Source organism: Aythya ferina, assembly GCF_964211825.1.
Source record: "Aythya ferina genome assembly, contig: HAP1_SCAFFOLD_29, whole genome shotgun sequence".
NCBI lineage: Eukaryota > Metazoa > Chordata > Aves > Anseriformes > Anatidae > Aythya > Aythya ferina.
Window position 1 is genome coordinate 3526501 of NW_028181463.1, and position 12779 is coordinate 3539279.

General features: G+C 51.0%; 1 protein-coding gene across 1 annotated transcript; it reads left to right on the forward strand.

Moving 5' to 3' along the window:
* Nucleotides 1–5123: 5123 nt before the first annotated feature.
* On the forward strand, nucleotides 5124–6319 carry LOC311427890 (olfactory receptor 14A16-like; the record flags this gene model as incomplete). Its single annotated transcript, XM_084539477.1, has 2 exons — nucleotides 5124–5210; nucleotides 5355–6319. The coding sequence occupies exon 2, from the start codon at nucleotides 5378–5380 to the stop codon at nucleotides 6317–6319; it is 942 nt and encodes a 313-aa protein (XP_084395603.1). The 5' UTR covers nucleotides 5124–5210; nucleotides 5355–5377.
* Nucleotides 6320–12779: the final 6460 nt, after the last annotated feature.

Below are 12779 nucleotides of genomic sequence, written 5' to 3' on the forward strand. Positions count from 1 at the left end.
GCCACAGCCATTGCTCCTCTCCACACCAGGCTGCCTGAGGGACTCCTGGACTTCCAAATCTTCTGCTGCGAGATGCAGACCCTTCTGTGGGTAGTGTCACATTCGATCTGAGCTGAGTCTGATAACTCAGATCTTCTTGGTGGCCATGCGGCTCATAAGGAGCTCTGTAGGAAGCTGGCCTGGTTCCTGGTGAGCAGGCACCACTTCTCGTATGGCATCCCTCATGGTGCCCAGGCCCTCCTCCTCCTGGGCACTGCTCACTCAGCAGGGTCCCAGTCTGCCCTGATGTCTGTGGTTCCTCTTCCTCTGGTTCAGGATCGGGCTCTTCTCCTTGTAAATGTCAGGAGGTTTGTGTAGGCAAAATCCTGCAGTTTCTCAAGGTTGCCCCACACTGATGCTCCATTCTGTTTGCTGTTAATGTTTGCAGGCAGATGGCTCACCCTGACTATGCTGTTTCTCACAAGGTAACAGTAACAGAAGGTTTCAGGACAGTTTGGATAATACAGCAGGAACTATTTGAATGGAATTACAGCACAGAATCAGTGAAGGGTTGGGGATAGAAGGCTGCCAGATTCCACTTTTTCTGTTCTTCCTTCTCATGCATGCTGTTACTTTGTCTGGAACTGCATCCTATATACAAAACACTGCACTGTATCATCTAATAGGAAGGAAATTAAGTCTATCCCAGCCAACACATGGTCAATATCCATCCTATATTCCATACCATCTGCACCATGCTCAGCTCCAGTACTTTCCAATTAATCACCACCACCTTTTCTCAGATGATATACACACAGATATATCATGCCCTTAGTCTGTGAGTGTCCTGGAGTTGGCTAGGATCCAGATAATTTTCCTCCTAGTAGCTGGTATGAAGCTGTGTTTTGGATTTAGCATGACTACTCAGTACTAAGGCCAGTCCTCTTTAATATCTTTATCAATGATCTGGATGAGGGGATCGAGTGCACCCTCACTAAATTTGCAGATGACACCAGGGTAGGTGCGTGTGTCAATCTGCTCGAGAGTAGGAAAGCTCTGCAGGAGGATCTGGATAGGCTGCACCGATGGGCTGAGGCCAACTGTATGAAGTTCAACAAGGCCAAGTGCAGGGTCCTGCACCTGGGGCACAATAACCCCAAGCAGAGCTACAGGCTGGGAGATGAGTGGTTGGAAAGCTGCCAGGCGGAGAAGGACCTGGGAGTGATGGTGGATAGTCAGCTGAACAAGAGTCAGCAGTGTGCTTATGTGGCCAAGAAGGCCAACAGCATCCTGGCTTGTATCAGGAACAGTGCGGCCAGCAGGGCTAAGGAAGTGATTGTCCCCCTGTACTCGGCTCTGGTGAGGCCACACCTCTAGTACTGTGTTCAGTTTTGGGCCCCTCACTACAAGAAGGACATCGAGGTGCTCCAGCAAGTCCAGAGAACACACAAAGCTGGTGAGGGATCTGGAGTCCTACGAGGAGCGGCTGAGGGATCTGGGCTTGTTCAGCCTGGAGAAGAGGAGGCTCAGGGGTGACCATTTTGCTCTCTACAGCTACCTCAAAGGAGGCTGTAGCGAGGTGGGGGTGGTCTGTTCTCCCACATGCCCAGTGACAGGATGAGGGGGAATGGGCTAAAGTTGCACGAGGGGTGTTTTAGGTTGGATATTAGGAAGAAATTGTTTACCGAGAGGGTTGTGAGGCATTGGAATGGGCTGCCTAGGGAAGTGGTGGAGTCATCATCCTTGGAGGTCTTTAAAAGGTGTTTAGATGTTGAACTTAGTGATATGGTTTAGTGGAGGACTTGTTAGTGTTAGGTCACAGGTTGGACTCAATGATCTTGAGGTCTCTTCCAACCTAGACAATTCTATGATTCTGTGATTCTGTGGGAAGAAGAGCTTGGCCAGCAGAAACATGATTTCATAGAAGTAAGATGGTTTATGTAATGTAGATGCTGCGGTACAACTGACGTAAAACAGTCACATATGGCCCTTTCCTTACTTGAAACAGTCATTTTAATCACTAAACATAAATGCTACTACAGTACTCTGAAAGGAATCATTTCTTTTTTTCCTCTTGCTAACCATAATGCCTTCCCTTAACACTAACATGAAAATGCTCTATTTAACCCTAGACTCCTTGGCAGACCTAAAAAACCCTAAACCGTAGGTCTTGTTTATGCCTTAACCACAGACCTGACACCACTAGCAGGACAACACACACTCCCACTAAAACTTTGCTTATTCTCCAAACCAGAAAGAGAAAAACAGGTACCTATGGAGCAAGAGAGAGGTCAGCTCTCCCTCAGGATCTGATGGCCCAGCAGGAGGAATGTGACTGTGGCAGGGACTGTGAGGTCACTTCTGTCTCTGCACTTGATAGGGCAGCAGCAGGAATGTGTCACAGAAAGGGACTGGGAGGTCACTTGTGTCTGGAGGTGTCAGGTCACCCTTGATTTTGAGAAGTCAAGGCACTTGCTTGGCATGCTGACTGGGGGATCCCCTCTGCCTACACACCCAGGAGGACCCAGGCAGAAAGAAGACCCCAACATGGGTTGTCCTGTCCCTTCTGCTTGAGTCCATGACTGCACAGCAGCAGGCACAAGGCTTGGCTGTGTCTAGCCAAGAAGCTGCAAGGCCAGCAGCAGGCCCCTGGCTTGGAAGGTGCTGCTGAGGTGACTTGTGTGTGGTTGGCTGAGAGGCCGCAAGGAGCCTGCTGGGTTGGGATGCCTACTTCAAGAGGGGTTTCCACCCTCATCGAGCTTTCTCTGGTAATAGGAAAGAGCAGGAGAGAAAAAACAGCCACAAAGTTAAACTTGAAGTGTAGCTCTGACCATGTTGTGGAAGAAATATCCAGGGGAACAACTAATCTTGCTGTTTGAGACTGAGGAAAAGAAGGCATTATGTTCCTCAGGTTTTGTCATCAGGTTTTCCCACACACCCATTAAAGATGATCATTCTTCTAAATCCTCTTTTATAAAAGTATTTATATACACTTTTTTGTTTGTTTATTTGTTTCTTTTGTTTTTTTTTTTTGGTTTTTTTTTTTTTTTTTTTTTTTTTGTCTTTGACGGTAGTAGATGGATTGAGCTCCAGCTGGGCTTTGGCCCTTCTAATTTTCACCTGCACAGCCCCATAACATTCAGGACACAGCTCCAGACAAACTGACAGCATGCATGAGAAGGAAGCACAGAAGAGGTGGAACCTGGCAGCCTTCCATCCCCTACTCTCCTGTGATTCTATGCTGCACTTTTAGTCAGCTTCTTTCTCCTGTATTATCCAAACGATCCATGCAGCTCCTGATGCTGCTATCTTGTCAGAGACAGCACAGACACGGGAAGGTTGAACTATCTGCCTGCAGACATGAACACCTGACAGAATGGAGCATCTGTCCAGTGCAATCTTGAGAAACTGCAGTAGTTTGCCTAAAGGAACATCTCGAACAATAAGTGCCTAGTCCTGTGCCAGAGGAAGAGGAACTACACATCAGGGCAGACTCTACTGAATGAGCAGTGACCAGGAGGAGGAGGGCCTGGGCACCACAAGGGATGCCTTATGAGCTGTGGTGCCTGCTCACCAGGAGCCAAGCCAGCTTCCTAGAGCTGCCTTACAAGGAGCAGGACCTCCAAGAAAATCTGAGTTATCATACTCAAGCTCAGATCCAGTGTGGCACCACACAGAAGAGGGTCTGCAGCCCTCAGGAGGTACAGGTCTGGGAGTCCCTAGGACAGCTTGGTGTGGAAAGGATCAAGGGCTCTACGAGGGCTCAAAGTCACAACCCAGGTCTTTGTGTCCATGGCTATGGCTGTTGTCTCTGCCACTGAGGCCCATGAGGAGACAGCTAATAGTTAAAGCACCAGGGCCTCATTGCCTCCTCGCCCCCACCCATGAACCAGGCAGGGGTCATACCATTCTCCTGCACTTGGCCATGCACATCCCCATCTCCTACTGCCCAACAAAGAGCCCTGAGCAACCTGTCAAGGGAAAGGATCTCCCTTCCTGTGTGCCATGCGACAAGACCTGGCCCTTGTGCTTGCTGACACACATCCAATTTTCCTACACATCAGTGTCACCTTCACATTGCCTTTGTCTCCTTGTCCTCACTGCCTCCAGGGTTCTGCTCTAACGAGCTCCAAGGGAGGCTGTGTCAGTGCTGGCCCTCAGGGGGACACTGCAGGAAACTTGCCTCTGACTTGGACTTCTGGAGAGCTGTCTTCAATTGTCTCTGAGTGCCTGAGGTTCGTGGGCTCATCAGAAGAGCCCCAGAGGGGTAATTCCAATGCCTTAGGCTGGTGCTGTGTGCTGAGCTGGGCCGGGCTCGTGGGACAGAGAAAACACATTTGAGATAGTCCCACGAAGCACAGAGACAGCTGTGGCCAGGAGCAGCTCCTCTGCACAGCACAGCAGGGCTGGGGCTCTGACTGCAGCTGGCATGGGGAGAGCAGAGAAGGAGAGAAGGCTTGGAGGCAGTTGGCAGTGGGAGGATGCTGAGAGCTGCCTGCAGGAGAAACCTGCACAGCCCTTGACAAGGTGAGTGTCTGGCTGCAGGGCCATGCAGCTGCAGGTCCTGAAAGGGTCCCCTACTGGGTCTTGTTTCTGGGAGGGCAGTGGGCAATGCAGTAGGCTTTGAGAGTCCTGCTGGGTTGCCCTGCGAGGTGAGGAAGTCTGGCAGAAGCCCCTTGGAGTGTCATTACCTAGCTACACCTAGTCAGATAAGAGAGGAGTGGCCAAGCCTCCTCCAGACCCTGCAGGGGGTGCAGCTGGGATATGGGACACTCCAGCTTTCAGATATCCAGCTCTGTCTGTGGGGTAACCTCCTGGGCTGCAGGCTGCTCTTCCGCAGGATGCAGCTCTCTCGTGGCATCCTTGTGTTATCGAGGTGCCACAAGGAAAAGACACCTCCATACTAACATCATGTCCATGCTACTAGATGGCTGTCTGTGGGCAGCAGAAATGAGGCCTCTGTAGCCCTGTCTAGGAGGGAAGAGCCGAGATCCTGATCAGTCCCCTGGAGAAAAGGTGAAGATTCTGTTCAGCTGCACTTGGAGTGGGGCTTCTCTGCTCTCAGCTGTCTCCTGTTTCTTCTCAGGGCAGCACCTGAGAGGGATGGTCCTGTAGCTTATAGAGGGGTAGCAGAGAGCAGGACTGTTGGGAAGAGCTGCTCTGCTCAATCTTCCCCAGAGGACAAGTCCTTTGACTCTTGGCACCCACAGGATATCACCTGGAGTGTGGAAGTAATATCAGGGAGTTCCACCATTCAATACCTCTCCTATGTGTTATACGGGCAACTAGGATAAAATAAAGTGAGGAAAATAGTTGCAGTTTTGCTCCTCAATCAGCTCTGTTCTAACATTGCTCTGCCTTCTCCTCTTCAACAGAGAAGCAAGTGCAAAGTCAGAGAATGCCCAACATCAGCTCAGTGAGCGAGTTCCTCCTGCTGGCATTCGCAGACACGCGTGAGCTGCAGCTCCTGCACTTCGCGCTCTTCCGGGGCATCTACCTGGCTGCCCTCTTGGGCAACGGCCTCATCCTCAGCGCCATAGCCTGCCACCACCGCCTGCACACCCCCATGTACTTCTTCCTCCTCAACCTCGCCCTCCTCGACCTGGGCTGCATCTCCACCACTCTGCCCAAAGCCATGGCCAATGCCCTCTGGGACACCAGGGCCATTTCCTATCAAGGGTGTGCTGCCCAAGTACTTTTTTTAGCCTTTTTTTTTGATGCAGAGTTTTCCCTTCTCACCGTCATGGCCTATGACCGCTACATTGCCATCTGCAAGCCTCTGCACTACGGGAGCCTCCTGGGCAGCAGAGCTTGTGCCCAGATGGCAGCAGCTGCCTGGGGCAGTGGCTTTCTCAATGCTGTCCTGCACACGGCCAACACATTTTCCCTGCCCCTCTGCCAAGGCAATGCTGTGGACCAGTTCTTCTGTGAAATCCCCCACATCCTCAAGCTCTCCTGCTCAGATTCCTATCTCAGAGAAGTTTGGGCAATTCTATTTAGCATTTCGTTAGCATTTGTTTGTTTTATTTTCATTGTGGCGTCCTATGTGCAGATCTTCAGGGCAGTACTGAGGATGCCCTCTGAGCAGGGACGACACAAAGCCTTTTCCATGTGCCTCCCTCACCTGATTGTCACCTCCCTGATGATCAGCACTTCCATCTTTGCCTACCTGAAGCCCCCCTCCATTTCCTCCCCATCCCTGGACCTGGTGGTCACACTTCTGTACACTGTGGTTCCTCCAGTATTTAACCCCCTCATCTACAGCTTGAGGAACCAGGAACTAAGGGATTCCATCAGGACTCTACTTGAATACACACATCGTCATCAAATTCACCTATAATACTATGCCTAATATTAGAAATCCCAGCTATTCTGAGAAAGAAAATAATATGATGTCTTCTATTAATAAATGTGTGTATTATTATTTTCTCTCATTATTTCAATTTTGATTAAATATTATTCCTAGCCTCCTACAAGTCAATTATTTTTCTGTAGAAGTTGGCTTCCTGTGTAGATAAACCTAATAAGAAAGCCATCAGAAATTCATTGGTCTGAGCTGCTGTCTCTTCCCATCTCTTCTGGTGCTGGGGGAGCAGCCCCAGCATGCAGGAGGGGCTCAGGACCAAGAGCCCAGCTGCCACATGCAGGAGCAGCCCCAGTGGCCCTCGGGGCTGCCCCTCACTGCCCGCTGGGCTCTGCCTCTCTGCTGCCTTTGGGTCAGAGCTGCTGCTTCCCTGGAGCCATGGCCATGGCCAGCAGCAGGAAGTGGCCTTTTCACTGCTTCTTTCTTTTTGGTTCCTCATTGCTTTCTTGTGCTCTTGTATCTGTCTTAGTCTCGAGGTCTCATATGCATTGATGACAGTCCTGTTGTCTTTGCAGTGTCTGTGTCTGCAGGCAGCAGCAGGCACTGTGCAGCCCTGGGTAACAACTGGCCTACCTGCTAGCACCACAATAACAAGAGGGTCTTTCTCAGGGCAAACCCAGGACCCTGGACACCTCTTCCAAATGTGCTATCAGGAATGGAGCCAAGAGGTTGCTCCCTGCTCTTCTGTTTTCTGGGGTTTGTCATGGAGTGAGGGACAGAGGCTGAAAGTCCCAGGGTGGTCCCTGAGGAACCAAGGGCTGGGCCAAGAACTCCTTTTGTGGCAGCACATGCCCAAATAGACAACACTGCCCACTGCAGTCAGTGAGATGGCCAATGCCAGCCTGGAGATGTCAGGAGATCTGCAGGGACATGGTGCTCACTGGGTAGTGCTTAGAACCTCATAAAATGTATGAGTATCCAAAGACGGGTCTGGTAAAGGAAAAGGGGAATCTGAGGATTCGACGAGCTAAAGGAGGGCTCTGCAATGCCAGAAGACGTGGTGGAGAGCCAGCAGGTGAAGGCCCGTAAGACTGCAAAGGAACAGTAGAGACCCTCCTTATAGGCTCCTGGGCCAGGTCTGGTGCAGCACTTGCCTGCCCTTTGTGCCCTCAGAAACACCCCATGGTCCTGCCCAGCACTGCCCTGTGCTGCTGAGCCATCAGGGCAGGTGGAAAGGGGCTCAGCAGCAGAGATCCCCATGGACGTAGGTCTGGTGCCCACCCTGAGCAGTATGGGCAGGGGGGGAGACCCACGGGGGTCCCAGGGCACGACAGCCCCTGGCTCTCACAGCAGCACCGCCAGCTTGGGGCCCTGAGGGAGCACAGGGAGGGAAGCAGCAATGGCTGACCTGGCCAGCACAGACACTGCCCTGGGCAAGGCTCTCTGGGAGCAGGGATGGCCCTGGGGAAGAGCAGGGCAGCATTGCTGGGCCTGCACTGATGGGGAAAGGGCAAAGGGAAAGCTCTTTGTGCAGGCCCCTGCTCGGGGCAGGCTGCTCTGTGACTGGGCCAGGCCTCTTGTGCTGGCCTGGGGAGCGGGGCTGGCCCTGCGGGGCACAGGCACTGTGGGCTGGGGATCTGCCAGGCAAGAGAGCAGGGCTCCTGCAGCTTCACGGACCTCCATCACCTTGCAGCATACCCAGCCTCCTCCTTGCTCACCTCAACCAGAAACTACACATGCATGAGCTGTCTGCTTCTTCCTCCTCTGAAGGGAGAGGAGGAAACACATCTAGAGGGAGAGGGGAAAGAACATATAAACTCACAGAGAGATAGACACTTGAGGAAGGGAAAGGAAATGGAAAATAAAAGAAAAAGAAATTCCTACCCCAAACATGAGGAATATGTAGTAACTCCTCTATTCCCATAAGCAGACCACTGTGCTGCCAGTCTCTGAGAAACTGATACCTTGTCTTGGAAAGATGACCCCAATATATACTGCTGAGCACCATGTTATGTCCCATGTGGCCTGACCAGAGCTCAAGTGCTCAGTCTGGTGTGAGTACACAGAGGAGAGCTCTACAGCCCCAGGGCACGCAGCAGCCCCGACAAAAGGGCACTTCTGTCTCTGCACTTGATAGGGCAGCAGCAGGAACGTGTCATGGAAAGGGACTGGGCGGTCACTTGTGTCTGGAGGTGGCAGGTCACCCTTGACTTCTTCCTGGGATCTGCACTTTTGGGCTGACAGCTGGCAGTGGCCCTGCTAGGCCAGCACAAGGCACCTGCTTGGCATGCTGGCTTGGTATGCCTCCAGACCCAGGAGGACCCAGGCAGAAAGAAGGCCCCCAGATGGGTTGTCCCGTCCCTTCTGCTTGAGTCCATGAGTGGACAGCAGCAGGCACAAAGCTTGGCTGTATCTAGCCAAGAAGCTGCAAGGCCAGCACCAGACCCATGGCTTGGAAGGTGCTGGTGAGTATCTATGATGTGACTTCAGCTTCATTTTTCAAGGAACAGCTGGTGAGGGTTGATGAGACGTTGGTGATATGATGGAAATGCTGGGATGAGAGCAAGGTGGTGAACAGAGGTGGGTGTCTGCAGACTTCCAGGAAACAGGACAAAGTGTGGGATAGCATAGGAAAGCCTGCAGAGGAAAAGACAGAGGTTGCTGGTAAAAAGGGAAGGCCCCAACAGTCCTGACACTTTGCCTAGAGCTTTTGAGAAAACGAGATATAGTCATTGCAGTGCAGCCTCTTTGCTTCCTTGCAACCCTGTGCAGAGGCAGGGTGGTGTCATACCAGTTTTCCTCTCGTGGCATCACACTGCCCACCACATTCCTCAGACCCCCAGGAAAAGTCCTGAGCCAGACAGGGGGGTGCAGGATCCCTCCTCACAGTGGCTGGGGTCAGGCCTTGGGCCTTGTCTTCACCAAAGTCAACCAAGACTTTTCTCAGCACAGTGCTTTGCCTGTCTGTAATCATGGCCTCCAATTATCTGCCCTAAGCAGTCCCTGGGGAGGCTTTGTTAGTAACAGCTCTCAGTGGGACCATTAATACTCCAAGTCACTTCAGCTTTTCCTTTTGAGTTTGCTTTTTCGCTCTGTTGCATCATTCTCCTCTCAGTACCCAAGTTTCACTGACTCAGCACCAAAATACACCATGGAACTCATTAAAACACAGAAACTCCTAAGGAGCCATGTCTCTCCCACCATTTTCTTCAAGTCTTCAAGACTTGATCAGCTAATTGGAGAGCTTTCATGTTGTAGTTAAGGGGGAAGATTTCAAGGAGCATCTAATAAAAATCTTTCTTCATTTTAAAGGCTGAATTTTGTTGTGTTTCAGTTTAGAGCATCATTCTCCTGGTTATATTGGTCTAGGGTTTCTCCTTGGAAGCCCTGCTTAGGTGGGAAGAGCAGGGTTTTTCCTATTTCAAAACAAACAACAGGAAATCATGCTGCAATTTTCAAAAAAAAAAAAAAAAAAAAAGTTCAAGTTCCTTATTTTGTTGCCTCCAGTGATGTTTACCTTCCCAAAAGGATGACTGTACATGATGTATTTTACAGTGATTTAAATAACTGTGTTAATATTAATCCATATCATACTAATTCAATGATAAATGATGAGGGTCTTACTAAGGAAACCATTAGACAGACTGCTGCGAGATGGGTGACCTTGAACTCACTGAAACTCCAAGCAGCAACTGGGTCACTGAGAGTGGTCTGAATGATTAAACGGTAAGAGGAGGGCAAACCAGGAGAATGATGGGAAGTGTATAGGTCCAGAAAGGCAGCTGGAAAGGGGAAATTCAGCAGGGTCTATGTAATCAAGATGAGTTTTGTGCCTGGAAGATGAGGGAGGGAGCACACCATGATAGAAAAGCGAGGACTATGCAACTACAGGTGAACACCAGTATTTCTTCTCCTGGGATGAATATGCATCCTGAAAAATCACATTTCTTCATGATAGAAATTACACTTCACATGAGACATTATACGGAAGGGATTGAATCTTTTGAGTTGATGAGTTGTTGCTTTATCATTCAAGTACTGAAAAAAATACTGGGTATTCTGGCAGAGCTTTGCTGTCTGACCATAAGCAACCAGGGAAAACCTCCAGTGGCCCTGTTGTGTTTCAGGCACTTCCCTGGACCAGCAGATGTCAGAAAAGAGCTGCAGGAAGCCGGAGCCCTTTGGGAAAATCAGGTGGAGCATGGTGGAGTTCCCAGGGCACCTCCACTGCCAGCAGTGGTCAATGTGGAAGCCAAAAGACAGCAGCAGTGAAAAGGTCACGTCATGCTGCATGCCATGGCCATGGCTCCAGGGAAGCAGCAGCCCCAACCCGAAGGCAGCAGAGAGGCAGAGCCCAGCAGGCAGTGAGGGGCAGCCCCAAGGGCCACCAGAGCGTCTCCTGCATGTGGCAGCTGGGCTCTTGATCCTGAGCCCCTCCTGCGTGCTGGGGCTTCTCCCCCAGCTCCAGAGGAGATGGGAAGACAGAGAAACTGAGATGAATGATATTCTGAGGGACTTGTTATTGTCTTTACATATTCATTAAGCTTGCTTCTTTAGCTATATTAGATGACTGGATAAAAGAAATTAAAAAAATATTACAAGATGTTAAAAATACATTTATTTAAATCTAACCCAAGAAACTTAATTGTAAAAACAAATTAACAAAAAAATTTCCTAATAAATTCTTTAATAAACTGGGAAATTCTTTGCACCCAGGGTACCTTTTTCCAAACCCTCATGCATGGTTCTGTTTGCCCCAAGCATCTTGGAGGCAGTGGCCCCCTCTGTGTAGAAAACTGAAAGCAGTCCTGAAGGATGACTTCAGGCAAAAGCTGACACCTCTGATATGACAACCCCTACCCAAGATCTATTCCACTATGGGGCCTACCAGCTACTTAGAAAGAGCCAATCTCAGAAACTACATGCACAGCAAGTGCCTTCTGCCGCCCTACCATGGACACTGGCAGATGTGAGCCTAAAGGCACAGATCCAATCCAGGAGTCAAGGGTGACCTGTCAGCTACTTCAGAAAGAGCTCAACTCACAGGCCATTTAACAGCCATTAGCTTCCTGCTGGACTTAGTGTTTCTGACGCACCACTGAGCTTATAATGCCACACCTACAAAACACCCCCTTTTTGGGCCAGGACCTGCCCAGGTAGAAATGATCTGGTTGTGATCCTCCAACCTCATGGCACACCTGCTGGGCTCCCAGACTCTCTGATGCACAGGAGCCAGTTCCGTGCCAGTCCTGTGAGGTGCTAGGGCAGGAGGGACCTTGCAGGCAATGTTCCAGCCCCGTGCCTGTTGGTGGTCTCTCAGCTCCTTGTGCACAGTGGAGATCACACTCAAGTCCAGAAGCCTGAAGCCAGCCTAGAAGATACTCGCCCTCCTCAGCCCCCGCCCCAGCCCGAACCCCAGCTGGCAGTGCTGCTCTGCAGAGCGAGGGGGCTGTGATGCCTGGTCACGGGGACACTCTGCAGGGCCATGCTGGGCAGGCTGGGAGGCAGACCCAGCTCATGAGGTCACTGCCATTGCCCCAAGGCTGCAAGGAATCACTCCCCAGGTTCCTTTACTGAGGTTTTTGTGTGTTCTGGGGCTGCAGAGCTCTCCTCTGCCTGCTCACAGCAGACTGAGCACTTGAGCTCTGGTCAGTCCACCTTGGAAGAGATCCCCCCTTAGGAGGGAAGTGCTGCAGTGGAGGCCAGCTGTGCCACTGCCGTGCCCACTGCCTGTCCCTGCCTGCAGTCCCAGCACAGCCCCACAGCAGCACTGGCACCAAGCTGCAGGAGCAGCCGGGCCTGACCCCACCAGCAGGGCTCAGCAGGACAGGGCGGCAGTGGCAAGAGAGCAGCTCTGCATGCCCCAAGCGCTGGTGCTCCCTGGCCGTGCTGCTGGGATGGGACTCTTTTCCTCTGCACCCCTGCACATGGGCACTGCCCCTGCACAGCCAGGCCTGGTCTCAGAGGACAGATGTCAGACAAAATGGCAGTTGAATTTTAACTCCATTAAGGTTAAATTCACAGAGAGCATGGCTTCACATGCACAGAGTCTATGAGCTATATTCAACAGGTACATCCATATCATTTTAATGGGTGTTCATTAGCTGAATTAATGTAATAAGAATATGCACAAACACAACCACAAAACAAAACAAAACAAAACACAAACAGGTATACTGGCTCTTCCTCCAATTATTGACATTGCAAGTCATGTGCAGAAGCAGATCAGACATTTCTTGCATCCAAGACACATCTAGTCATTAATTTCCACAAGGCATCCTTAAGCTCATGGCTCCTCATGCTACAGATGAGGACGTGCTCTGCTGGAGGCAACACTGGGTACAGAACTGCCACCACCAGGTCCAGGGATGGGGAGGGGATGGAGGGAGCTTCAGGTAGGCAACCATGACAGGCCTGAGGAAGACGGACACCGTGGCCAGGTGAGGGGGGCACGTGGAAAATGCTTTGTGCCGGCCCTGCTATAGAGACGACAGGA